General features: G+C 46.2%; 2 protein-coding genes across 8 annotated transcripts in view; one reads left to right on the forward strand and one right to left on the reverse strand.

Annotated features, from left to right (window-relative positions):
- Positions 1 to 205: 205 nt before the first annotated feature.
- On the reverse strand, positions 206 to 25014 carry SEMA4F (ssemaphorin 4F). Of its 7 annotated transcripts, XM_082643052.1 has the most exons (15): positions 24808 to 24880; positions 23141 to 23195; positions 22408 to 22559; positions 21726 to 21785; positions 21421 to 21519; positions 16689 to 16782; positions 6790 to 6909; positions 6532 to 6683; positions 5821 to 5999; positions 5443 to 5590; positions 5093 to 5315; positions 4843 to 4952; positions 4572 to 4732; positions 3393 to 3451; positions 206 to 3155 (listed from the first exon to the last, which is right to left on the reverse strand). In XM_082643052.1, the coding sequence occupies exons 3-15, from the start codon at positions 22477 to 22479 to the stop codon at positions 2545 to 2547; spliced, it is 2088 nt and encodes a 695-aa protein (XP_082499178.1). In that variant the 5' UTR covers positions 22480 to 22559; positions 23141 to 23195; positions 24808 to 24880; the 3' UTR covers positions 206 to 2544. The 7 variants fall into 7 exon arrangements, with proteins under 7 accessions (XP_082499178.1, XP_082499173.1, XP_082499172.1 ...); XM_082643047.1 differs by lacking the exon at positions 23141 to 23195 and having other exon boundaries at positions 5824 to 5999; positions 24808 to 25014; XM_082643046.1 differs by lacking the exon at positions 23141 to 23195 and having other exon boundaries at positions 24808 to 25014.
- Positions 24193 to 25947, forward strand: part of M1AP (meiosis 1 associated protein) — a 95976-nt gene continuing 94221 nt past the window's right edge. Inside the window, exon 1 of the mRNA XM_082643054.1 lies at positions 24193 to 24440. Coding sequence (XP_082499180.1) covers positions 24394 to 24440 — 47 coding nt within the window. The 5' untranslated portion in view covers positions 24193 to 24393. The remainder of the gene's footprint in view (positions 24441 to 25947) is intronic.

Genomic DNA, 25947 nt, shown 5'->3' on the forward strand with positions numbered 1-25947 from the left:
AAGTGGGCAATCTTTAGAGTTTGCAGGTAAACACAAACCCAAGCCCCATCCCCAACCCTCTCCCTGGCTGCTTTTATGCGCAAAAGCCAGTCAGGTCTCTGGTTGCCAGAACCCTCACAATTCTACCTGCAGGAACCCTGCACCCTTCTTCACCTCCCTTAGCACTGGATCCTCTCCCATCCCACACCCCCACAGTCCAAAGATAATGCAATCAGTTATTCACACCGTCTCTTTGGGAGCTGGTTCCACATTTCCACGCTGTCACTCACTCCTGGGGCTTGAACTTTCCACAGCCTAAGCCGCAGCTCTCCTCCCTTCAGGCCTGTTTCCATCCTTCCTCAGTTTTCCTACATTCCTCATCCCATCTTCCTCCACCCAGAGCCACTACTCAAGGACCAAATGCCCCCAATCCACTGTGATCTGGTTCCCCCTCCTTGGGAAACTCTTCTCCCCTCTTCACAGAGATCCCAGGTCCTACTGAAATCTCCCATTTCCCTTCATTCCTCGAAATGAAACTAATCCATAACCTCAAGAGAGCCGAGTGAGTGAGGATAAACCACAGAATACAGAGCCCCCCTCCATTCCCACATAGAAAGACCAATAAGGTCGCCAAGACATCTGAAGGTTATGAAAATGACAGCCCCTGCCTCCCAAAACCTAGACACTGGCAGCCAAGATCTCACCAGAGATGCCCCAGGACAGGATGTCTGTGTGAGGCAATGACTCTCCTCCCACCAAATGAGGCTTAAAGTGACTGCATGTGTCATGCTTACCAGATGGTTAAGCTATATGATTATGGCAGAAGAGGCCAATTTTTACAATAACAACCTCTACTGGTATAGAGAGTGCTTTATTGTTTACATGTTCTCTCATTTAATCCTTGCAGCAACCCTGAGGTAGGTATTATTATCCCCACTTTACAGATGAGTAAGCCATAGTTCCAAGGTTAGATTACTTGCTGAGGAACATACACTTATTAATGGCAAAACCATTGAAAATTCAAAACCCAAGGGGACTCTTGAGTAGTTCACAGGCTGCTGCCAAGGAAAGTAGAGCTGAAAACTTCAACTGGGAAAGGCTGGACCATTCACTGGAGCTCAAGGGAGCCCCTCAGCAGGGATGAATGAGGCACATTCACAGGCCAAGACAGGAACTGAGCAGAAGAAGCCTAGAGCATCTGAGAGTTGTGAAGCAGGAAGAGGTCTTTAAATTTGGTGAGAGCTGACAGTGTCTCCAAATATGCACAGAGCCCACTTTCCAGGAAATGGAGCAACAAGAAGGTATCCAGCGGCTGCCAGTCCAGGGTCTGGCCAAAGGGCAGGAAGAGCTGCCCCTGCCTGGCACCACCTCAGCTTGGCCAACATGTGGTGACCTTGGGGCAGTGGTCCTTTAACTTTGTTAAGGCTTGAAAATCTAATGAGAGTCACAAACCAAGCCCCACCACCACCAGAAAAATACAGACACACATACACAGACAGCATCTTGCATGTGATTTCAGGGAGGCCATGGACCCCAGGTGAACTCCTGCTTTAGAGCAAGGGTATCAACCTGAGTAAAGTCATAAAGTCACTGATACAAACCTATCTTTGTTCGGCTTGTATTTCCAATGATTGTTCCACTTTTTTCATCCCCTGATATTTAGAATGTTGTGAAGTTTTAATAGAAGCCAAGGAAAGGGTTCTAGCCAGAGAAAGAGCAGCTGTGCATGGCAGTGGTGGCAGCCAGGAGGCAAAACCAAAGAGAAAGATGGGGTCAGATGTACCATTGCCTTTCCCACCCAGAAGGTCACTTTGGGAGTTTTTCTCTACTCAACAGAAGGGCTGTGAGAGGTGATGGAGACAGGGAAGTGGTTTTCTCCTTTTAGAAAGGAGAGCCATTCCCTCACTGGCTACAGGGTCTAAAGTCCTGTAGGTATTGCCCTCATTCCAACCTGACCCTCTCAACCTCCCATGAATACACCAGAGCATCGGCCTAGTCATCCATGCACATGTGTCCAGGTCACCTATGAACATCCGTGTATTTACACATGCTCTTGCATGGAAGAAGGAAAACTGGGATGGGGTGGATCTCAGGGCAGAGATGCATGTTGCAGGTTAGGAATCATGCACTCTCCACAGAGAATCGGATAAACTGGGAGAACCAGCAAAAGGAGTCAGTGCACATTAGCCCCCTAGCACTTGCACGGCTCCTCCTTCTGGCCAGGGCCCAACCGGAAAGCAAAGTCACAGCGATGTCCTGGGGCCTAGCCCCAAACTAATGGGCCCAAGACAGTGGGCTGAAGGGGTCATAGGGGTTGAGAGGGCAGGGGCAGGAAAAGCCCTGATTCACTGCAAGAGCAATTCTGATCTCTTATGGGAATCGGGCAAAGCCCTGGCCCTGAGCCCATCCAGGCCCAGAAAAGGCAGACAGGGAATTCGAAGTGATCATTCAAAAGCCAAAGAAAACTCAGAGGCCATGACGATCTTCCATGACCATCGACCCCCAGCGTCCCAATGGTCATTCCATCCAGTGGTCACTCATGCACTAGTGGTTATTTGCCCAGCCCTAGATGGATGTTTCATCACACGTGGCTAGAGGAGCCCCAGTTAACCGAATGTGGGGTGGGCTCGGGCAAGGATCAAGCAGAAAGGGTGGAGGGAAGCCACCAAAGCCACTGCCCCTCTTGGCCAGGGCCAGGGGCAGCCGCTCATCTTCAGGAGAGGGAGAGGGAGGGTCCTGGCTGTAGCTTGTGGTCCCAGATGGTAGCACCCCCAGGTCCAAGCCCACCTTGTCTCTAGCCAGAAGTTCCCTCTGTCGTTGTCGCTGCTGACGCCGCCCAATCAGGAGGAGGGTCAGGGATGCTGCAAAAACTCCCAGGAAGAAGCCTGCCAGTCCAGCCCCCACTACGTGAGCCCGGCTTGGAGCACCCCGCTGGCTGCCCCATACCAAGCTGTAAGCAGCTACCACACGAGCTGCCCCACCTTCCTGACATTCACAGGCATAAGCACCCATGGCCCCTGGGGATATCACCACTTCTAGCCCATCCCGCCGGGGGGTGAGTGCAGTCACTCCGCTGGGCTGGTGCCACACACAGGATGCCCAGGCTGAGCTCGGGGAACATGGTAAGACCACATGTGCAGCTGTAGCCACAGGAACTTCAACCACCACTGGGTGTTCTGCAGAGACAGCAAAAGCACAAAAGGTGGGGAGGCTGTAGGTTGGAGGTGTTAGAGAGAAATGTGGGGTGATACAAGATATGAGAAGGGGCCATGGTACACCAAGCTAAAAAGGGGATTCCCAAAGAGAGTAAGGCTGCCATAACTTCTAGGATACAAGTTTTAAACTAAGTCCAAAAACATAACTTTCTAGGCCCTTTACATCCACTCTACCCACATTCCCTAAACCATACAGACCTCCAGGCTCTTTAGGACACAAAGAAGAGACATCCGCTGACTCTATGTCTTGAACCAGCCTGTAAAGAAGAGAATACTTGATAAATCCAGTGTCAACACCCCCTCTACCCTCCTCAGTACTGAACATTCACTCGCCAATTGCACCTCCCATCATCTCATAAATCACCTCTAGAATTATCAGTCAACATTCTCTTCATCACTAAATTTTTCCCCAATACCTCTTATACTCATGACATTTGCCATGTCAAATTCTACAAATATTTCTAGCAGACTACAGAGAATTAAATTTGCACTAGGTCTGTCAGAAAGATGTTTGGTGGGGTACTTTGAAAGAAACACAGGAACCTTCCAAGAAGTATAGCTGGTGGTCCACAACCACAAGATTTCTCTGGAAATCTCTGTTAAAAGATTTCTTTGTTAAGGGAAAGAGAAAACTTCTTTTCTATCAAAGCTAATCAAAATTCTGTGAGGGTCAGTGAGATGACTTTCTGTTTCACAAAATACCTCAGCTAAAGATACATCTGTGGTTGTCACCAGCACTCCGTTGGTACTGAATACAATGAGAATGAAATCACCTAGAGAGTGCAGGAAAGTGTAAAGAGAAGGACTGAACCCTGAGGAATATCAACATTCAGAAGCTGGATGGAAAAGGAACCAGCAAGGGAGACAGACTGGAGAGTGAGGTAGGGAGAAAAACCAGGAGAATGCAGAGTCATAGAAGGCAACAGGACAGAGTTTTTTCAAGGAAGGGAGGAGGGGAGTTGTCAACTGTGAAAACACTTCTAAGAGCACTTGTAAAATGAAAACTGAGGGACTTCCCTGGCAGTCCAGTGGTTAAGACTCCACGCTTCCAATGCAGGGGGTGCGGGTTCGATCCCTGGTCGGGGAACTAAGATCCCACATGCCGTGTGGTGTGGCCAAAAAAAAAAAAAATTAAAATGAAAACTGAGAAGCATATGGCAACATGGAAATCAACCACACAGGGCAGGTCCAGCAGGGAGGCAGGGACACTGATGAGGACAGAGAGATGGCTAGTACGGACTGACAGATGGACACACAGGTGACACTAAGAAACACGGCGGTCGGGGGGCAGCGCTAACCCATGAGAAACAGACACAGACATATGGATAGGCCAGAGCCTGGGGACATCAGGCAAGGAGCCAGTGCCATCACCCTCACCCTTCATGCTCTCCAGTGTGGGCCACACATGCAGCTAGCCGAACGCTCCAGGCACAGACAGGGTCTCGGGCCAGAATGCACTCTGAGCAGCTCTGTAGACGGCCACAGTTGGTTGTGTTTACTTGTGTCACCTCAGTACGGGAACCAACCAGGAGCCAGCTCTACAGAAAAGGAGGAAGAGAAACACGTTGTATCTCCCAGACTTCAGTGTCACAGATTGGCTCTGGACTCAGGTATCTCCCCACCAGACTCGCCAAAATCTACAACTCACTTGATACAATTTCATATTCTCAACTGGCTGTGGCTCTGGGAATAAGGCCAGATCCTCAAGAACACTGAGCTGGGCTCCAATTTGCACTGCTCGGTGGAGGTGCCCATCCTCTAGGAAGCAAGCAAGGGGCAAGACATAATAACATAACTGTACCTGTGCCTGGGACTCTGACACCTGTATGCATGGGACCCTCTCTATGGCGACAACCTGTGTGCACTGGACAGGCAACTTGCTTGGCTATTAAACATACCTGTCCCCAGATAGAGCACATCATATTCTTTCCCTGAGAGGCTGGGCACCCTGTGGGCCACAACTCTGAGGTAGGTTGTATCTGTAGTGACCAGCAGGGGCTGGCCATCAGCTGGAAACACTGGCCTGTCCATGAGTGGGTGGTCCCGGATGAAGGTGAGCACACGGTCAGGCAGGAAGAGTGACGAGCCAAACTGTTGGAGCTTCACGTTGTTGGTGATGCACTAAAGGAAACACAGGATGAGTGACAAAGCTTCCCAGGGGCCAGGAAGTGTCTGTGATGCCTAGCTGGGCTCTTGTCCTAACGGGGCAATTCAGGTGTGAGGTGAAGAACTGCCCCAGCCCCCTCACCTCTCCAGGTCTGGGCTGGGGTACATCACTGTCCACAACAGGCAATCCCCTGTTGCAGTCATGTTTAAGCTCTCTGAAGGGACCATTCAGCACTGTCCGAATGTCTTGTGGTTGGAAGGAACAGACGGCAGAGATGGCAGCCCCTTCCCTGGAAGAGTCACAGGTTGGAGCGGGATATTTAGAGGGAACTAGGGGAGGCAGCTCATCCCGTCATATGAGATGACCCGTGAGAAACGCACAGGAAGCCATGCGGCCTGCTTCACGGCAGGAGGAGCAGGGCTCCACGGAGAGCCCACCCCCTCTGGAGGAGACCGCACTGACCTGCACCAACCCCAGGTATCTCCCACCCTGCAACTCTCCACATCAGGACCCCCTCACCACTGGGAGGAAAAGACGCCATAAAAGATGGGCATCCCCGCTCCATGCTCAGGTCGAAGAATGACCATGTCCTGCAGGACACTGGAGGGCCGGCCATGCTCAGGCCCTGGACACAGCAGGTCGGCCTTCAGAAAGGTCGTCCACCTCTGCTGGAGGGTCTTCCGGCCCCCAAGGTCCCCCTGGGGTGACAAGCACATAGGAAGTTCTCTTTAGAAGACCAACATTAGGGGACGACTGTGGAAACCAATACAAGTTTCCCCCAGACACAGACAGATAGGGAGACAGATGCATAGAAATGCAAGGACAGAGATACAGAGTAACTGACAAGGCCCATGAGGTGTGGGGCGGGCAGGCTCACAACAGTGATGTTTGTTGTGTTTATAAAGTTCTGCACTACATGCTTTACATAAGTTACCTTGTTTAGTCCTCAAATCGACACCACCAGAGTCACACAGGCAGTAAGCAGTGTAGCAGGGACTTGAACCCAGGTCTGTCGACAGTTCCTGCCTTTAACCTCTACACTACAGTGTCACATGGGATAATAAGCTGGTAAAAGAGGCCAGAGCCCTTTCGCCACATTCCTCAAGCTCCCAGAAAAGTAGTCACTGCCCATCAAAAAAGGAGAAAGAGGAGAAACACAGAGACCAGAGGAAAAGACAGGAGGACAGGCAGAGTAGAAAACAAGACAGACAGCTGGGATCAGGGTCTTACCGCACACACACGGGCCACCCTCGGGACCTTAACGTGTTCGTATGAATCAAAAGCTCCGGAAATCTCCGTGAAGAAGAAGTAGATTTCATCGTCTCCATCTTCATCCCCCCACTCGGCTGGGCTCAAGGCCACTGCTGCAACAAAGGCTGGGGCTGGGGAGACCCGTGGCCTCAGATCCCACAGATGTAGCCTGGGGCCACCCAGCCTCCACCCACTCTGTGCCCAGAGCAGCACCACCCCCCTCTGCCCTCTCCCCACCGTTAAGCCAGGATGGCAAAGTCTCTGTCCGAATCCAGTCCTCAGCACGACCCACAGCCCGGGAGATAATCGGCTCCGTCCCCAGGTAGTTTTTCACCGTGGCGACGTAGAGGATGCCCCCTGCAGGGCGACAGGGAGGAGGTGGACTGTCAGACTCACTGAGGAAGCTTTCAGAAAGGGTCACAGGCAGAGCAGGGAGCAAAGCAGGGGCAAGAACCCTCAGGGGCCGAGCACACATTAAGTGCCAGGCAATGCGAAGCACGACAGGCATTACCTCACTTAAAATAAACAGAAATAAAGTGCTCCGGGGCAGTAACGGGAACCAGTGTTACGGAAAAACTGCTGGAATGTTCATGTATATGAAGGAAGAATAGAAGCTATCCCTGTGAAAAGCAAGATTTTTTTTGTTGGTCTGTTTCTTGCTGTTGTCGTTTTTAAGGACTTTTCTACCCTATAATTACATGGTAACTTTCCAGGAAGAGGTTTGCTTTGCAGCATGTTCCCATCTTACTTAAGTTCTCCCACTACGGTAAATGTCTGAGGGCACTACTGTTCTTTCTGAGTATTAGGGGGTGTATACTGCCCTGGAACAAGTCACAACTTTAGGGTATACTAGCATCATTTAGGGAACTGATCAAAATGCAGATTCCTGGGCCTCGGGCCCAGCAATTCTCACTCAGTAGGGTTGGGGGTTGGCCCAAGAACTACGTTTCAAACAAGCAGTCAGAGTTTCTCTGATGTGGGTGATTCAAGAGCTCACTTTGAGAAACACCAACGTAGGGGATTTCTGGATATTTCCCAGCCAGCCAGAGGAAACAACGAGGAGTCAGATCCTCCCTCCTGGCTCCGTGGAGGTGCACAGGTGGTCTAGGGATGGTGGGGATGGAGAAGAGAGGAATCAGAGGCGTTCTGGGAAGGAAGGCGAGGTGCAGTTCTGCGGGCTGGACGCGAAAGAACTATAACCACGCTGAGCAACACCGCCAAGGGCTCGGACACGAGTGGAGACAATGGCTCGGGGAACAAGGAGGTCACAAACCCTCGGGGGAGTCCTGAGTATCACAGGGACTCTGGAGAGAACAGAGAACAGGGAAGCATTCCCTCACCACCTACTACGTAAGAGGCACTGCGCTGGGTGCTAAGCACATCGCTGTCCCCCCCCAAGAGTTCCCATTTGAGTCCAGAAGACAAACGTAATCAGATACCAGAGGCGTAGACTCGCAGACGTGTGTAGGAGCCCAGAGGAGGACCCAGCCACATCTAACCGGGGGAGCAGCAACTCAGAGGTCACATCGGAGCTGGCTCTGAAGAACGAGCAATCTGCCAGGTAGAAGGACTTTGGGGGGGAGACAGGCAAGTGGGAAAGAGGGGAGCCATGTTCAGGCATGTGGGGCACTCCCCATGGCTGGCACTCCAGCGGGGCACAGGGGCTGCTGGGCAAGTGAGCAGAGATGAGCTAGAGGTGCAGAGACAGGCACCCAATTGTGAGGAATCTGCTCTTCCACGCCAGGAAAATGTGGGCTTCATCCTAAAGGTGAGGGCAAAACTGCAGAGATTTTCTTGAGGAGGCATGACATAATTCGTTTTGTTTTTTAGGAAGAAAATGCTAGTTAAAAGGGCCTTCACACAGTCCTGGCAGGACTAAGGCACTGGTAGAGGAAAGAAAGGGGTGGGATGTGGGAGAGATTTCTGGGGTAGAGCCCGTTAACAAGATTTGAACATCAGTTGAATATGAGACGTGAAAGAATGGAGTAAAATAATGTCTCTAAGGTTTCCGCTTATAAGATGGATAATAGAAGATTATGATATTATGAACCAAGCAAAGAAATGACATAAGGCTCATAAAGGAGGTGCCTGGAGAGGAGGTGAGTTCAGTTGTTGGACCCACTAAAGTTGACGTGCCTTTGGGACATCTGGTTGGAATCAATCGAACAGAACGGTGTGGACAATAGGGCCAGAGTCAAGCAACCTAGGAGTCATGCTTAAGTTACCACAGGAACGTGAAAGCCAGGGAGAAAAGGAAAGCGAGAGAGAGGCCTGGGGCACCATCATTTGAAGGCAACTCAGAAAAGCACTTACTCAGAAGAGTCAGAGAGGCTGGAGAAGCAAGCAAGGCTGGAGTGCTGGAGGCTGGTGCCCAGAAACCCCAGCAAGAGCCGCGGGGTCGTGTGCACTGAGTGAAGCAGCAGAGGGCAGGGCCACCTTGAGGGAAGCACGACGTCCTGGGCTCAGAGATGCTCCTGTGAAGCTGCATGTCTCAGGCATTGAAATGATGACCACTAACACTTAAAAACACTTAATGCAGAGCAAGAAAAGGGTCGGGAGCCCTCTGAGGGCAATAGTAAAGAATTAGAAAGCCCCTTCCTGGGTGGGAGGCAAGACTATACTATCACTCGAGTTTGTGAAAAGAATCCAAGCACTTTGGAGTCAGGAAGGTTTTGGTTTGAACTCTGAATACTTAGTAGTAGTACCATCTTAGGCAATTACCCTTCCTAAGCCTCAGGTTCCTCAAATGTAGAATGGGGATAATACCACCTTCCACCCAGAGCAGTGCTGAGGGTTAAATGAGATAAAAAGCGAGCCCCAGGTAGGGCCTGGCACATGGCTGGCATTCAATATGTGTTAGGTGCAGCTGCTTAGGAACCTCAGGGGGGCATATGCTTGATTTGTTGCCATAAGGTAGGGGGGCCACAACTATAAAATGGCATCCCATTCCCTTCCAGAGTATTTCATGAGGGAGAAAATCAGATTTGGGGCAAAGGCTCTGGCAGCTAATGGAGCAGCAAATAAGCCAATCCTCAGTAGTTCCAGGGGGAAAAACAGGACACAGAAGTCAGAACTGGAATAAAAATTTTCCTAAAAGCATCATACACAAAACACTCTAAAACCGAAACTACTGACAGAAGCTGTGTCATGGATACCCTGAGAATGGGGGAGATGTGGTGGAAGAGACAGTTATGAATATTTTGGAAGCATGACTTGATGTGTTTGAGGGGGAACACTCATAAATATTCTGGAAACAGTAAAGGACCGCAGACAACAATGCAAGGACCCAGTGGTGGAAGGAGGTCAAGTCCCAAACTTTCTAAGGGGTTAAATGGGGGCAGTCAGCAACTCTGGAGCCTAGGATTGCTGAAGAGCACACTCACCCAGCAGAGAGAGCAGAGGGTCACAAAGGGATAGCAGGAGGGATTGGACACTTTGGGAGGGAGCAGCAGGGCTTCAGGTGTTCCACGAGTACTAAGGGGCTTACAACACAATCTTCACACACACACACACACACACACACAGAGGAAAAGGAACAACACTCATCACAGTCACGAGGGCAGAAGTCCACGGGAAGACACAAGATCACCACATGCCCTGAATTTTCCAGAACAGTCAATTTCAAATATTCTGTTGCACTGTTCATACAATAAAATATCCCTGTATGTGCAGTTGTTTGGCAAGTTATTACTGACTAGATCAAGCTAGCAAACATGAAAACGTACATCTGCTATTGGCAAAAGATGATACGCCAAAGAGAGCGATGCCCACGGTGTTGAGTTTAGTGAACAAGGTGGTTAGAAAAAAACACATGGCATAATTCAACCCTATTTTTAAAAAATATGTATATATGTCTGTAGGCACAGGAAAGATTGGAGGAGCTACAGCTGGACAGTGTTACTGATGTTTGTTTCTGACTAATGAAATTACAAGTAACTTTTATTTTCTCCTCTCTACTTTTCTGTATTCACTGAACGTTTTTTGTAGTTAGCACCTTTTACTTTTATAACCCCCAAAATTAAGATACTGTCATTTTGGAAATATGAAGAAAAACAAGATTGAAAGCCACAAAGATGAAGAATCACAGCCAAAGAAAAATGACAATTATGTGCAGAAACAGATCCCTACTTGCTCAGATGTAAAGCCTGTGAACATAGACCTCCCAGATATGTTAGCAACCCAACACTGACAGACGATATAAGCCATGGCAGCGAATATTTCACTACACCCTGAAGGGGTTCAAATTTTCACTCTGGTATCAAAATGCTCACTTTTAAAGAAGGTTTATAATAGGAATTATCACTCATTATCTTTAAAAAGAGGGTTTTAAACATGCCCTGGCCTGCCTTCTTCCACTCTCTTTTCTTCTCATGGTCAGAGCTTTGCAGGATAGACAGCTCCTGACCTAATATTCTCTATTTCCTTATCTAAGGTTTATGCCAGCTGGATACCTTTTTTTTTTCTTTTTTTTTTTAAACAGCCTATTATCAGGACATAATTACAGATCATTGGAGATGCAGTGTTTACTCTACCTTTTCCTCTCCTGGCATATAGGATTTCTATAACTGTCTTGTTTTGAAGTGTGAATGCTGTCTTGGGGTACACACTCACGGATTTAAGAGATAAGCTTGACCCCAAAATGCTGTCAGCACCCAGTGCACCTGGAACACATACAGGGCTCCTTGGCAGACGCAGTAATCACAAGATGCAGTGAGACCAAAAGGAGACAAGAAAAACACAAGATGGCTTCGCAAAGAGAAAGCAAAGGCTCCCTTCTGCTCTTCTTTATAAGAGCCCTATTTATTATTGAATGTGATAGGGAGGACCAAAGATGACGAATCACTGCCTCTAGCTTGGGTACCTTGGTGGGTAATGGCACTATGCACTCAGAGAAGGGGACACTGGTGGAGGAGAAGGTTTGGGGGAGGTGAGTGACGATGATGAGTTCAGTTTGGGACATGCTGACTTTGAGATTCCTGTGGGATATCTAAGTGGAGATGTCTGGAAGGCAGATGGATATGTGGTCTATAGCTCCAGATAATGTATGGGAGGCATCAGAATCTAGTAGAAGCAGAATCCATGGGGCTAGTTTGGGGAGATCTGGAAGGCATCAGATTGGGAGACATCAGAATGCAGTGGAAACAGAATCCACGGGGCTGGCTGAGATCACAATTACAAAGAATGCAAGAGAAGAGGATCTTAGGTGGAAGTCTCAGGAATATTTAAAGGATGAGCGGAAGACAAAGATGCTGCAAAGAAGACTGAGAAGGAATTGCGGATGTTCTTAGGCTAATGTGAACATTACTGTCAAAACATTTGCATTTTTCCAAATTGGAATAGTGCAAATAGAGACACTGAGATCATTTTTGTTAATTTTATCTCAGTGGAGTACAGATAAATGTCAAATTTGAAGACAAGATATCTGAGACCTTTTCCTAAAGAAATACAAGTACCAGTAAACACATGAAAAGCTGTTCGACCTAATAGAAATATAAATCAAAAACATCAAATTGGACTCTGGAGAAAGTCACTGTTTTATGTTTATTAACTATATTTTTGGGGCTAACTGGCTGTAATGAAACAGGCCCTCTCATCACTGCTGGTAAGACTCACTGGAGAGAAATTTGGCCAAATCCATCAAGTACTATAAAAATCTTTTATATCCTTTGGCCCAGCAATCCTACTTTTTGGATTGACTCATGCGATTAATTAGATTCATGTAAAGGATTTACATAAAAATTTATGTAAAAGGATTCCTTATGCAGCATTATTTATAAAAGCAATAATTTATTTTAAAATCTGAATGCATAATTATATGGGAATAATTAAATAAGTGTGCTACATTCATATGATGAAAAAGTATACAATCACTAAAAATCAAGTCTTGAATAATTAAACAAATTCTATGATGAGAAAATGTTCAGTATACAATAAGTGAAATATGCACGACAATTCCAATTTATTATAAATGTGCACACGCACACACACACACACACACACACACAGAGTATGAGAAAATACTCCGAAATAATAATAGTGGTTACCTGGTGATGACTGAATTACAATAAACTTTTCACTTTCTTCTTTGTACATTTCTATATTTTCTCAATTTTCCACAATGCAAATTGCAATTTTTATAATTTAAAATAAGAAATACTCCTTCCATTATATTCTAATATTTTCATTACTAAAAGCTCTTTTCTTTCAAAATATGTCTATTATCCTTAAGGACATTTGTATAGCTCCTAACTGGGAATTTTGGTTCTAATTCTTAAATAATATTGCCACTATCTTCTATACTGCTATTTTCAAAACAAAGGGCCAGTAGGACACAATGGATCAACATTAAAAGTTCCAACTAGGGCTTCCCTGGTGGTGCAGTGGTTGAGAGTCCACCTGCCGATGCAGGGGACACGGGTTTGTACCCCGGTCCGGGAAGATCCCACATGCTGCGGAGCGGCTGGGCCTGTGAGCCATGGCCGCTAAGCCTGCGCGTCCGGAGCCTGTGCTCCACAACGGGAGAGGCCACAACAGTGAGAGGCCCGCGTACCACAAAAAAAAATACTAATAATAAGTTCCAACTAAATATTGGCATTATGTCAGACCAAGAAAAAATTTAAATTATAGCCCTATAAAGAACTTCAGAGGAAAACTTATAATATCGATATTGACTATGACTTGGACCTGAGACAGAAAAAGCCATGGAGGTACTAGGTCTTGAGCTAGCCATTCTAAACTGTTAGAAAGTGATTTCTGACACCTCCATCAATTATCAGCTGAAAGGCAACACTAAATTTCATTACCTGGGGGAAAAAAAAGACTTAACCTGTTTGAAAATGTTCTTTGTTATACAATTATCTTATCTATGAAATTTGCATTCTTAAACTACATGCTGTGTTCCACTTGCTGAGTAGAACACAGAGAAATTACACACAGATGGTTAAATGTACTTAAAGATGCTGCTTGAAACAAAGTATTTTAATTATTTCAGATTGTTGCAATTGAGAAGTCATTTTGTTGATAAACAATTATGTAGAATCAAGAGACATTCATAACTGCTAAACCTATGAAATCTTTCTTAATGATCTTAATGACTGGCTCAGCGTTTTGCCAAGGATGCTTGATATAAAGCTAAGAAAAATAAACTATTGACTAAACTTTTATTCAAATATGTATGTGTATAAACAAGGTCTGACTTCAACTGTAGATGAATGATAAAAATGACAACTCAAATATCGTATTTACTCGATATATACTTTATGTTCATTTTCAAAAACTTTTGTTATTTCATTACGTTTCAGAAAAGGTAAATCATTAACTGAATGACTAAGAGTGACTTTTTAATATATAAATTTATTTATTTTAAATTTATTTTTGGCTGCATTGGGTCTTCGTTGCTGCGTGAGGGCTTTTTCTAGTTGCGACAAGCAGGGGCTACTCTTCGTTGTGGTGTGTGGGCTTCTCATTGCGGTGGCTTCTCTTGTTGAGGAGCACAGGCTCTAAGTGCACAGGCTTCAGCAGTTGTGGATCGTGGGCTCTAGGGCTCAATAGTTGTGGCACACAGGCTTAGTTGCTCCACAGCATGTGGGATCTTCCCGGACCAGGGCTTGAACCCACGTCCCCTGCATTGGCAGGCAGATTCTTGACCACTGCGCCACCAGGGAAGCCCAAGAGTGATTTAATTTATGCAGCCTTTAAGACTTTTCCTACAAATAAAATCGTGCATAAGAAAAGAGTTTAGCATCCAGTGGTTGAGGCTTTGTCTTCCAATGCAGGGGGTGCGGTTCGATCCCTGGTCAGGGAGCTAGGATCCCACATGCCTCGCGGCCAAAAGGCCAAAGCATAAAACTGAAAGCAGTACTGTAACAAATTCAATAAAGACTTAAAAATGGTCCATAACAACAACAACAAATTTTAAGGTTAGATCTTATATCCCAATTTTTGTATTTCATAAAATATTGTGCAATATTTAAATTAAAATTTATATTGTCCAATATTTTATAAGGTTCGCAGCAACTTTAGTGAAGGAAGAAAAAAACAGTGTGATAAATGATGCTAAGTCAACTGATTAGTTTGGGAAAAATCAATTTTGATTCCCTTCTCATGCCATTTGTCAAAATAAGTTTCAAATAAATCAGAGTTAAAATGTTTGGGAAAAAAATTTAAGAAGGAAAATTTTATCTGCTCTCTAACTGAAGAAGGATTTAGCTTAAAAAATATAATCACAAAGGAAAAGGTGTAGATTGGAATACTAATATCCTACCTGATAATTGGCCCAAGAACATAAGCAGAGGATTGACCAAAGCAGAAATAAAAATAAGTACTAAAACATGAAAAATGTTCAACTTCACTAATATTCAAAAAAATACAAATTAAAACAAGGTGCTGGGACTTCCCTGGTGAGCCAGTGGTTAAGAATCCGCCTTCCAATGCAGGGGAAGCAGGTTCGATCCCTGGTCGGGGAACTAAGATCCCACATGCCACGGGGCAACTAAGCCCACATGCTGCAACTACTGAGTCCATGCACTGTAGAGCCTGTGCATCACAAGTAGAGAGAAGCCTGCAGCCACAACGAAGAGCCTGCATGTCACAACTAAGACCTGACATAGCCAAATAAATAAATATTTTTTTAAAAAGGTGCTATTTTTAGCCTTGAATTAGCACACACACACAAAAAAATGTTTAATGACAACAAAACAGTGTGGTGAAATTTATGTGAAAAAATTCTCATTTACTGCTGATTTAGGGTGTAAATTGGTATACCCTTTCTAAAAACTCAATTAGCAACAGATAATGAGCTGTAAAATATTCACATCCTTTAATATAATAATCCATTTCCAGGATTCTTAAGGAGACAATCTAAAATGAGGATTAAAATTTATGTGCAAAAATGTTCATTACAGTAATAGAGACAATAGCAAAAACTTTGAAGTGAACTAAATAAATGAAAATAAATTTACATAAATAATTTGGAATTCTTTAATTAAATTATGATATGCTCACAGGTTGAGTAGCATAATATCATTAACATTTTTCTTCACAAAGAATTTTTAAATTATATAGAAATGCCTATGATATAAAGTCACATGACAATATTCAAAATTATAGCCATGTAGCATGACATTTAGAAGTTTCATAAAACACACTCATAAAATTTCTGTTTACCTGCTTGTTTTATACTCTCATGAGAAAAATCGTTGGGTTCTCACTGAATCTGGAGGGTGCATGTGGAGTAAAATACAGGCTAACCTAAAATCCAGGCTATGTGGCACAGAACAGTTCACTTTGTGGCTACCAAGAATTAGTCAATCATTCTCCAGAAAAGATTTAGGCATAATCTGTGATAGAACCATTGAACACTTGAGCAACTCTCTATGTATATATAGTTTGTTTGAAGGAAGTAACAGAAGGAATTTCTTTAATAGTCATTACTGATTTTTCTGAGCAACAGAGGACTGGCCAGCCAAATATACGTGCATGAGTATATATGCATGTGGACACACACATTAAAAAGGCTAGAAGGAAATATCCTAAAATACTAGCAGTGGTTTTCAGAGTAGGAATACTCTAAAACTGTGCTGATATGGTAGTCACTAGGTAAGAATGGCTCTTTATATTTAACTTAAAATTACATGAAATTCAATATTCTCCCCTTCAGTCGCACTAGTCACATTTCAAGGGCTCAATAGCCACACGTAACCAGTGGCTACCGTATTACACAGTGAAGATACAGAACAATTCCATCATCACACAAAGTTCTTTTGGACTGTGCTGTTCTAAAAGATTTCTTCTGTTCTTCTTTATACATTTTGCAAATTTATTATAATATGCATTGTAGTAGATTCCTCTTACAAACAGGGAAAAATGACTAAAAGAGATGAGGTTAACAGAGGAAACGTCCACAGTCTACTGTGAACAGCGATGTATTCTCTGGAGAAAAGCAAGAGAAACGATACTCTGTGGGTAAAAGCAGGAGAACACAAGCACTCTGGGAAGAATAGGAAAGGCCAGAAAGAGATGTGGGAATAATAGACATTCTGATGAAAGAAAAGAAAGGACACAGAACTTCCAACAGCAGGGCGGGGAAGGAGGCAATCACAGCAAGAAGTCACAGGTTCTTATCTCTCCCCACTCACCAGCCATTACAGCTGCTGACCGCTGAGCTGGCTCAAAAGGACATTTCCCCCGGCCACTCTCAGGTCTTTCAACCTGCTGGAAACTGGACACATCCTACAGACCAGAAGGGGGCAATTGGTTTAGAGGTCATGGGGAAGTTCATGGTGAGAATTACAAAGATGGTCAGATGAAGAAAAAACCCAATTCCCATTCACCTCCCATTCCCCCACTACCATCCCCATATTCCCAGTCTGCTATTCCTGATTCCACCACCCATTCCTGCATCTCCTCCCTCTGCCATCCCTCTTTTCATCAGTTTATTCCTCTTCCCTCAATTTCCCTAGTACCCAACACCCACATGCTCTGATGAAGGAACACCTAGGATGGCACTAGAAGACACCAAGAGCTGAAAGGCAGATCTTTCCTCTGAAATGCTGCTGAACTGCCAGCTTTGCACCTGGCTGGAGAATGTGCTACAGGATGAGGAGGACCAGGGAAGAAAGCAGGCCTCCTGAGGGTTGGAGCACTTAGGAAGGGTAAAGAAAAGTACAGGCTGATACAGGACCATCTGAAGCCCAGGGGTCTAGAGAGAAGGGCCATCCTTCGCCTAATTCCACCCCACGAATAAAAGACTGAACCAGAGTCAAGGATACACAGAAGGAGGGAAGGGAATCTACAAAGTCAGTGAAGACCTGAAGCTGAGGTCAGGATATGAGAGTTTGGCAAGTGTCTTCCTCATCCAGGGACTCCAGAGGGACTAACCCGGGGTGCGGGGGTGGGCAAGAGGTGTAAGAGTCCCACAGAGCCAGCCAGACATGACCTTAGCTGAGCATCCAGCACTAAGAGAGGCTTCAAGATAACATCTAACAATGAAAATCACAGATGATTCCAACCTGGACTGACAGGGAAGTTAACTACGGCCAGTTAGGAATCAGTTAGAACATGAAGTACCAGGCACGACGTCTCTAGTTCACAAACTAGCGTGGACATATGGTGCTGCTGGAGCCTTACTGCTGTGATGGTAATGGGAGAACCAACATAGAGCTACGTCCCCTGAGCATAAGTGTACCACTGGCCCATTCTGACTGCTCACTTATTTGCTGTAGTTGGCAAACAGGGTTTCATGTTACTGAGAGAGCCTTGAAGAAGGCCTGTTAAAAAGAGATGTGATCTGATGTCCCCTCAAAGGGAACACTGGGTCAAGAATCTTCCAGAACGGAGGACCCCACAGAAACACAATCATCTGCCCTGTATGGTGGTGGGCACATTGTAGTCAGAGGAAAAAGATGACAGTTCAGTGAGAGATTACCAAGATGTTTGGGCACTCTGAACATGGGGTTATTACCTGCTGCTGTGGCCTGTTTTATCACCTCCTTTTTTCCACACTGCCTCGCCTTGCCCCCAATTTACTCTCTATACCCACCCCACATTAATATTCCTAGACTATTAGTCACTGACTTAATAAATGTTTGAGCCACAGAATGACAAAAATGGCTCACCATTGCCTCTTTATCCCAAACTACTACTTCTTCTAACCAAACCTGGATCACCTCTTATTCCTAGAAAACAAATTATGCCTGAAACTATTCCGTTACACTTCACCAAGGACTTATAAAGGATGAGCCTTTTCTCAGTTCTCATTCTCTTTGATCTTTTCGCACCATTGGATACTTTTGATTCACTCCCCTCCATGAAATAGTCTACTTCTTGACTCTTGAAATTCTACCCTCCTGGAGCCCCTCCTCCTATCTGTTGGTTCTCTATCTCCTTTGGTTTCCAGCCTCTAACCATGTAACCTTAGTCTTTTTCACATATACTTTAAAGATCTCATTAATTTTCACATTTCTGCCCAGACTTTCTATGCAAATCATTCCCCGAACTCTCTAAAGCCTGATGTCTTCCAAACTCTAGTCCATGTTTGCACTTGACTGCTGGACTTCCTTTCCTCACAGAGATGATCTACTAAAACTGAACATGTTGAAACTCGTCCTCTTCCAGTTTCCCCAAATGGCATCATCACGTTATCTAGGTTTATAGCCTTTGAGCAAGGGAGCCGATTAACTGCATAGGTTATGATTACTGTACGGTCAAAGTGACACTTAATTAGGGTCTGAAAGGATAAGACCACACACCACATTATCTGAATGTTGAGATTCTTCATTATATCATCATTGTGTCAGCACAGTCCTATCAGCATGAGTTGTAGTGAAGGCAAGTCCCTCAAGTTGGAAGCCAGAGCTACGGAGGCAGGCTCTCACTGAGCTGTGGGGTTAGAACCCATCCTTTGACTTTGGCCAAGAAGACTGCAAGGCATATAAAGGACCTTTCCTAAGAGGTTGGGGTGAGGGGTAGGGGGAGACGGTCCTTGTTAACATGAAACAAATCAAATGTCACAAGAAACTGAAGCCAGCTAAGGTCTTCTTCCAGGGTGCAGGCTGGACTAGAGGGACAAGGTAGCAGAGCAGAGCCAGACAAACCTGGGTTTGAATCTCAGCTCGGCCTCGGCCAGCTATATATCTCAGACGTTTACCTAACGTTTCAGAACTTCTGTTTCATTCATGTAAATTGGAAATAAATACTATCATGATGTGTCATCACTATCATAATAAATAAATATCATGATATGGTGATAAGAATTAAACTCAATTGTGAATGTAAAGTATCAAGCACCAAGCCTGCGACAGAGTAGACACTCAACTGAATGGGAAGTCTTCTCGTTGTTGTTGCTGTTGTTATAAGTCTGACATTTTTTCTGTTAACGGCTGGAGCTCCCTCAGAAAAACAAATTAAAATATTTTCCCCCAGTGTCTGATGAGCTGTCACTGAAGGACAACACTCCACGTTGTTGGAACTGGGAGGTCCTGTGTTTAGACTTCCTTCTGTGAGAACCTTCATTTCTCTGAGCAATCAACTCTGAGCAAGTTGTTACATCTGGATCAGCTAGTCAAAGTTCTCAGATTGTTACACACAGTCTCAGAGTCATCAGTCTGGGACATGAGAAGCTCAGCACTATGGATAAGGCGAGGACTTGCTCAAGCAGATGGGGATTGCCAGGTAGCAGGATAAGACAAAGGCAGAAAAGAACATTCAGGAAGTCCAGAGAGCAGTCTCAGGATGCTGAAAGGGTTAACACAGTTGTTAGCTGTACCTTATATTCTCCTACAAACAAGCCTTGATCAAAGGATGGTCCTTCATTTCATGAGCCTGCGGGATAGGAGGGTTCAGAAAAAGAGCTAAAAGTCATAGGAGTGCAGTACACAGGCCCCTGGCTTCATTCTTGTTTGCTGATATTCCTCAAAAATGGATAGGGGTCCAAGTCACACCATTCCTGACAGGTACATCCAGAACATTTTCTGTCTAGATGCTTATCTAACAACCATTAGGGTCCCACCTCAGAGAGCCAAAGAAGAATAGAAGGCCCTGGGGAACTAACTTGGAGTAATCACATCGTCTGTAAACCATGGCTCTGGTATTCACACCCATGGGCTCCCTGATCCTATGTATACTAGGAAAGGACAAACATGTCAATATGCTACTTCTGTGAGCTTTGTGAGAACTGTAGGGAAACTAGGCCCTCAGCATTAGCTGAAGGGATATAGAGATTTTCAACACCACCCTGAACTGGGAAACCTTCCCAGGATGAGGGAGCTATTCGCACCTCAAAAGGGAGTCTATCACCAGAATTATGAAAATAACTCAACATAAATGCAACTAACTCCAAGGACAGCCCAGAGGGACTGACTAAGGCAACCAACCATATACAATTATAGCATTCTTAAGTCAGAAATATAAGCATGATGTTTAACAAAGAGGTTTGGAGCTACACACTGACTGGATCCATGTGGCAAGGATTACTGCAGGCTGCAGAAGGATCAAGTCAAGATCTGCCATTAAGGATCAGGGTCAGGAAAGGGAGTTGTTGCACTCCCTCCTACCCCTAGCAGAAAGGGATAAAAAGTGTCCAGTGATATGAAGGACATGTGACTCATCCCAGGGCCTGGTCACACATGTGTGCAGCCAGAGGAACAGTAATTGACTACTGGATAACTGATGAGAAAAGGTGAGGAGTCAAAACATTAACACCCTTCCTAAGATGTCACCAATCCCAGGGACTTTTGAGGTCATGACCACCCTAGATGTGATTAGGAGTATCCATGTCCCAAGCCTGCCTGGGTGTGAGGTTGGAGATGTCCAGGGCTTTAGCAGCAATGAACAGGACCAAGAAGAAAACATGGCCGACAGAGTGCCCACCTTGAAGGCAAGACCCAGAGCATGGGGCCAACAGGTACGACCTTAGCGCACAGGGACCTCAGAGGCTGTGAGAGCAAAGCCCACACAGGATGCTGACAGCGGAGGTGGGGAAGGTGGTAGAAGACAATCACATGCCACGGGAGGAAGAAACAGGTATGGACAGTGCTGATTAAGAAATGGACCCAGGCTCCCTGGACAAAGCATACACAGGACAAGGAAAACATGAGCTGCTGGCCTCTGAAGTTCCTCCCCGCAGGCCAGCTGGCATCCTCACTTCCTTCACCATCCCACTGCGTCCCTCTGTTCACTTTGTATTCCTTACCTTCTACAGACAACCTCCCTCCCCCTCCCTTTCATACCCTCCTTCAGTAGACAAAGCCTCTACCCCATGAGGACATCCCTCACCCCAATGCTTATCACGCACAAGGGTTGCCTTAGGCATGACCCCTGTCACAGCCGCTCACAGAAGACCCCTCCCGTCCTTCCACCCCCGTCACTCACAATAACCCCGCACTTCGGATCAAAAGCGAAGGTGCCACAAATGAGGAGGTGAGAGGCATTGGCAATGGTGAGAATCTGGACAAAATTGTGACATTCTTCCTAAGGGTCAGAGATGGTTAGAGAGAATCAGAAGCAGCAGGTACAAGGAAAAGTACTGTTAGGACAGTTATATGCAGCTCTGGGTATGTTGTTAGAGTCCCTGCCTGGGCCCATTGGGATGGGAGCATTGCAGGGGACTGACACAGAGTCAGGGCTGGGCCAAGGCCTCAACTGACATTCAGGCCACGGCCCAGATCTATACCTACCTCCTTCTTGCCTTTCTTCCTACAGTTCTGTCTGTGGGCCTCTGGCACCATCCAGTCAATCTAAGAAAGGAAGAGTTTCTCTCAGATTCTCACCCAAATTCCTCCCAAGTCAGGCTAGGTGACACAGTTCTACAACCTCCATCAATCTGAAAACTTCAGAGACAACCCCCCGACCACAGAGCACTGTTTTTCATACTGGAGGTCGCTACCCATTAATGAGTAATGAAATCAATTGTGAAATCTCAACCAACTTTATTTTTAATGAAATAGAATATATCAGAATGTATCACATATAGGAGAGTAGATATTGTTTCAAGAAAGTTTCTTTTCAGTACATACTTGGCGTACTATGTCAAAACGTACCATATATTTCTTACTAAGGGGTGGTCAAAAAAGTTTGAAAGTTATTGCCCTAGAGTCATGTGATTTTAATGATTCCACTGCCACCTGAACCCTGGTCACTGTGGCCTCCTCCCCATAATCATGAACCTCTCTCAGAGCCTCCCCAGTCACCATGACCCACCCCCATCACCCTCAGCTGAGACAATGAGGTTGACGATCTACCCTTATTCCTTTTCACCAACATTCCCCCCCCACCACAACACCCCCCTTCATATGCCATAAACCAAGGATCTAATCACACGCTCTAGAATCTGAGGTCCTCCCCACTCTCATCTCTCACCCTGCGAGGTCTCTCCCCTGAAAAGGGCAGGGATAAAGCGAAGATGGTGTCCCGGGCGCCGACATAAAGCATATGGGAAGCAGGATCCACAAGGAGAATGGAGTAATTGTATGTCTGAGGGATGGCGAACCGGGTGAGATAGGAGTCAGCCTCTGGCAGGAAGAGAGGGTGAAGGTGAAAAGTGATATCAGCCATCATTTCATAAGGGTTGGGTCCACAAGGGCAAAGCCAAAGGGGCCCATTTTTGTTTTCTTCCAAGTACCATTTATTTAGCAGCCTTAAGGGCAAAAACAAAGCCTTGACAGGCCAACCATTTAACTTCCCCAGGGAAAGATAACTGATGAGGCCAGAGTATTTAGCACACAGTAAAGCATGCTTTTTCTATAAAAATAGAACACTTCATTAAAATAGCATAAATATTAAGTCTATTTAATAGTTATTTCTATTCATAGCAACATGATACATAATTTGAAAACACCTGTAAAAGGTACAAGTACTTTTCTCTCTAAATTTCCTTTTCTTAAAAATCACTACTTAATAGTAACTCCTTTTTCCTTAGAAGGGAAATGTCTCACTCTTCTCACCAACACATCCGGAGATCACCTCCTCTCTCTCCCACCACCCTTGACCTCACCCTAATACTACCCGAAGAGGTAAGAGAGTTGAGGGGGCAAGAAGCGTATGTGCTTTGGAAATGGACCAGCCCAGGTTTAAACGTGGCTCCTCCACTTACCAGACGTACGATCTTGAGTTAGTTACTTGCCCTCTCTGAGCACCACTTTCCTCATCTGTAAACACCACCATCCAGGGTTGTTGAGAATTAAATGAGATAACATATGTGGAAGCATCTGACACATACTACGTATTTCACAAATGGTTCCTTTCTTCCATCTTTAAGCATGTGCTCTGTTTGGGCCAAATCTTAACCCATATCAGCATTCAAAATTCTGATCTATTTAGAGATTGTAACAAATAAGTTAGGATGAATTTTTACCTTCCTAGCTCAGTCTCTGGCTCTGGGGACCTGAATGAATACAGCTCTGTCTACCTGCTTCCTCTGCTCAGCTACCTTCAGGACTAGTAGAATGACCATGCATTCTTAGATGTGCTCATGTATGGAGCCCCACCCACCCAATCCTCCCACACCCATACTCATGTCTGTGCTGTATCCTGACTACTATCCCATGCTTGGTATAAGCCCCGGATCACCCAACCACCCTTCCTATCCCCACCGCTGCCTCGCCTTGTCATATAGACCTCTCTGGACTCCTGGATATGAACCCAGACTGGCAACCTCAACCCCATGTTGTGGCTATTGCTCCAACACAAACTGAAACCCAGGCTCTGACCACAACTCTGTCTTCTGGATTCATAGCATCCCTATATGTCACCGGTCTGAAATGACAGAAGTAATTTAGAAGACTCTAAGTTACTATTACCCGGTTGTGAGTTTTTCCCAACAGGATGTACTCTCGGCTTCACTGGTTCTGTCTGCCCAAGGTGCTAGCACTCACCGCCCACTGAGGAAAACACAAGGTTCATAGCTACACTCATGCCCGCCTCAACAAAGAGCCTTTAAAGTGTGAGTCACTCCAATGATCACTTTTAACCTTGTGGCATCCCCTGGCTTCTTTCACATCTTTTGAAAGGACATCTCCCTCCTCCTTTTTTCCTTCTGAAGACTTTGAAAATCATTTAAACAGAATTTTAAATCAACTCATTGCATCGTTTCCCAGCTGCTCAATATAGGAAATGGGTAGAGGGAACGTTGAGGAGGTTAGGAGGGTTACGGGGGATCGGAACATGGGAGCTGGTGTCAGACACGAGAGGACTGTACGTGGGTTAGGGAAATTCGGGCTGTGAACGGGGCAAGAGGCCCGGAGGAGGTTAGAGCTGATGAGAACCAAATGGATTTGAGAAGTGGGCGGATGGAAATGCCGAGCTGGTAATCGGAAGGATGGGTGCTTGGAGTCGTATGCAAGACCCATGGGTCTGAGAGCAGGACGGGCGTCAGGCTGGCGTGACGGACACAGGTGCGTGTGAGGGAAGAGCGGAGTGAGGGAGAGGAGACTTCGAAATAGAGGGTTTGCGACAGCCCCCATTCCCCTCCCTGGGCCTCAGGGTCCGCGTCTGCACGGTGAGGGGCGGTTGCCTTTATAAGGGGCCGCGGCAGCCTCCTGGGCTGGTCGTAGTAGCCGAGTCGCCCGGCTCGCTGGAGCAGCACCAAGTGGGGGTCCCGCCCGCAACCGGCCGGGGCTTGGGCGGCGCGGGACGCAGCGGGCTGAGCTGTGCGGGCCCGGGTGCGGCTTCCCGGGTGGGGAGGGCAGGTGGGTTCGGGTACCTGCAGGCGGGGTCTGGGCGCAGCGCGAAGGAATAAGGGCGAGGGCGCACGCGCCTTACCGGAGATCGGAAGCGAGATCCTGGGCACCGAAGGGGGGACGCGGCCACACACCGGGCCGCTCAGCACCTCCAGCAGCAGCAGCAGCAGGGGTAAGGGCGAGGCCGGGGACAGCCCCGGGCGCGGGCGGGGCCGCGCCGCAGAGTCCGGCATTTTTGCCACAGCCCGGCCGCCGGGGTGTGGCGCGCCCCGCAGCCTCGTCAGAGCCTCGGCGCCGCCAGCTTCGGCCCCACTCTGCTCTCGGTGGGGCTGCGCCTGCGGCGGCGGATTAGAGCGCAACCTGGCTCCGCCCCTTCAAGAAGGAACCAATGATGGGGCTGATTTTCTCCTCAGCCGTACGGGTTGCGTGGAGGTCGGACTAAGGAGAGAAAAAGCCCAGGCCAGAGAGAGAGGAAGCTAGACCCAGGGGTAGGCGGGGCGTTCTGCCTCGAAAATGGGCTGCACGTGTCACTCCCGGACCCCGAGCGACAGGTTTGCAAAGGTCGCTCCAAAAACTCCAATTTGCATGTCTTGGCTATTGTAAACAGTGCTATGAACATTGGGGTGCATTATCTTTTCAAATTAGAGTTTTTTTCTGGATCTATACCCAAGAGTGTGATTGCAGGATCATATGGTAGGTGTATTTTTAGTTTTTTAAGGAACCTCCATACTATTCTCTATAGTGGCTGCACCAACTTACATTCTAACCAACAGTGCAAGAGGGTTCCCTTTTCTCCAAACTCTCTCCAGCATTTATTGTTTGTGGATTTTTGGATGATGGCCATTCTGACTGGTGTGAGGTGATACCTCATTGTAGTTATTTGCATTTCTCTAATAATTAGTGGTGTTGAGCATCTTGTCACGTGCCTGTTGGCCATCTGTATGTCTTCTTTGGAGAAATGTCTGTTTAGGTCTTCTGCCCATTTTTTTTATTGGGTGTTTGTTTTCTTGATATTGAACTGCTTGTATATTTGGGAAATTAAGCCCTTGTCGCTTGCATTGTTAGCAAACATTTTCTCCGATTCTGTAGGTTGTCTCTTCATTTTGTTTATGGTCTCCTTCACTGTGCAAAAGTTTATAAGTATGATTAGACTTTAGTGGGGTCTTCAAGGAATCAAGTCATACTCCCCCATGTATGGAACAGTCCTTGGCACATTTTCCAA

This window comes from Mesoplodon mirus (assembly GCF_964341445.2).
Source record: "Mesoplodon mirus genome assembly, chromosome: 14".
In the NCBI taxonomy this organism is placed as follows: Eukaryota; Metazoa; Chordata; class Mammalia; order Artiodactyla; family Ziphiidae; genus Mesoplodon; species Mesoplodon mirus.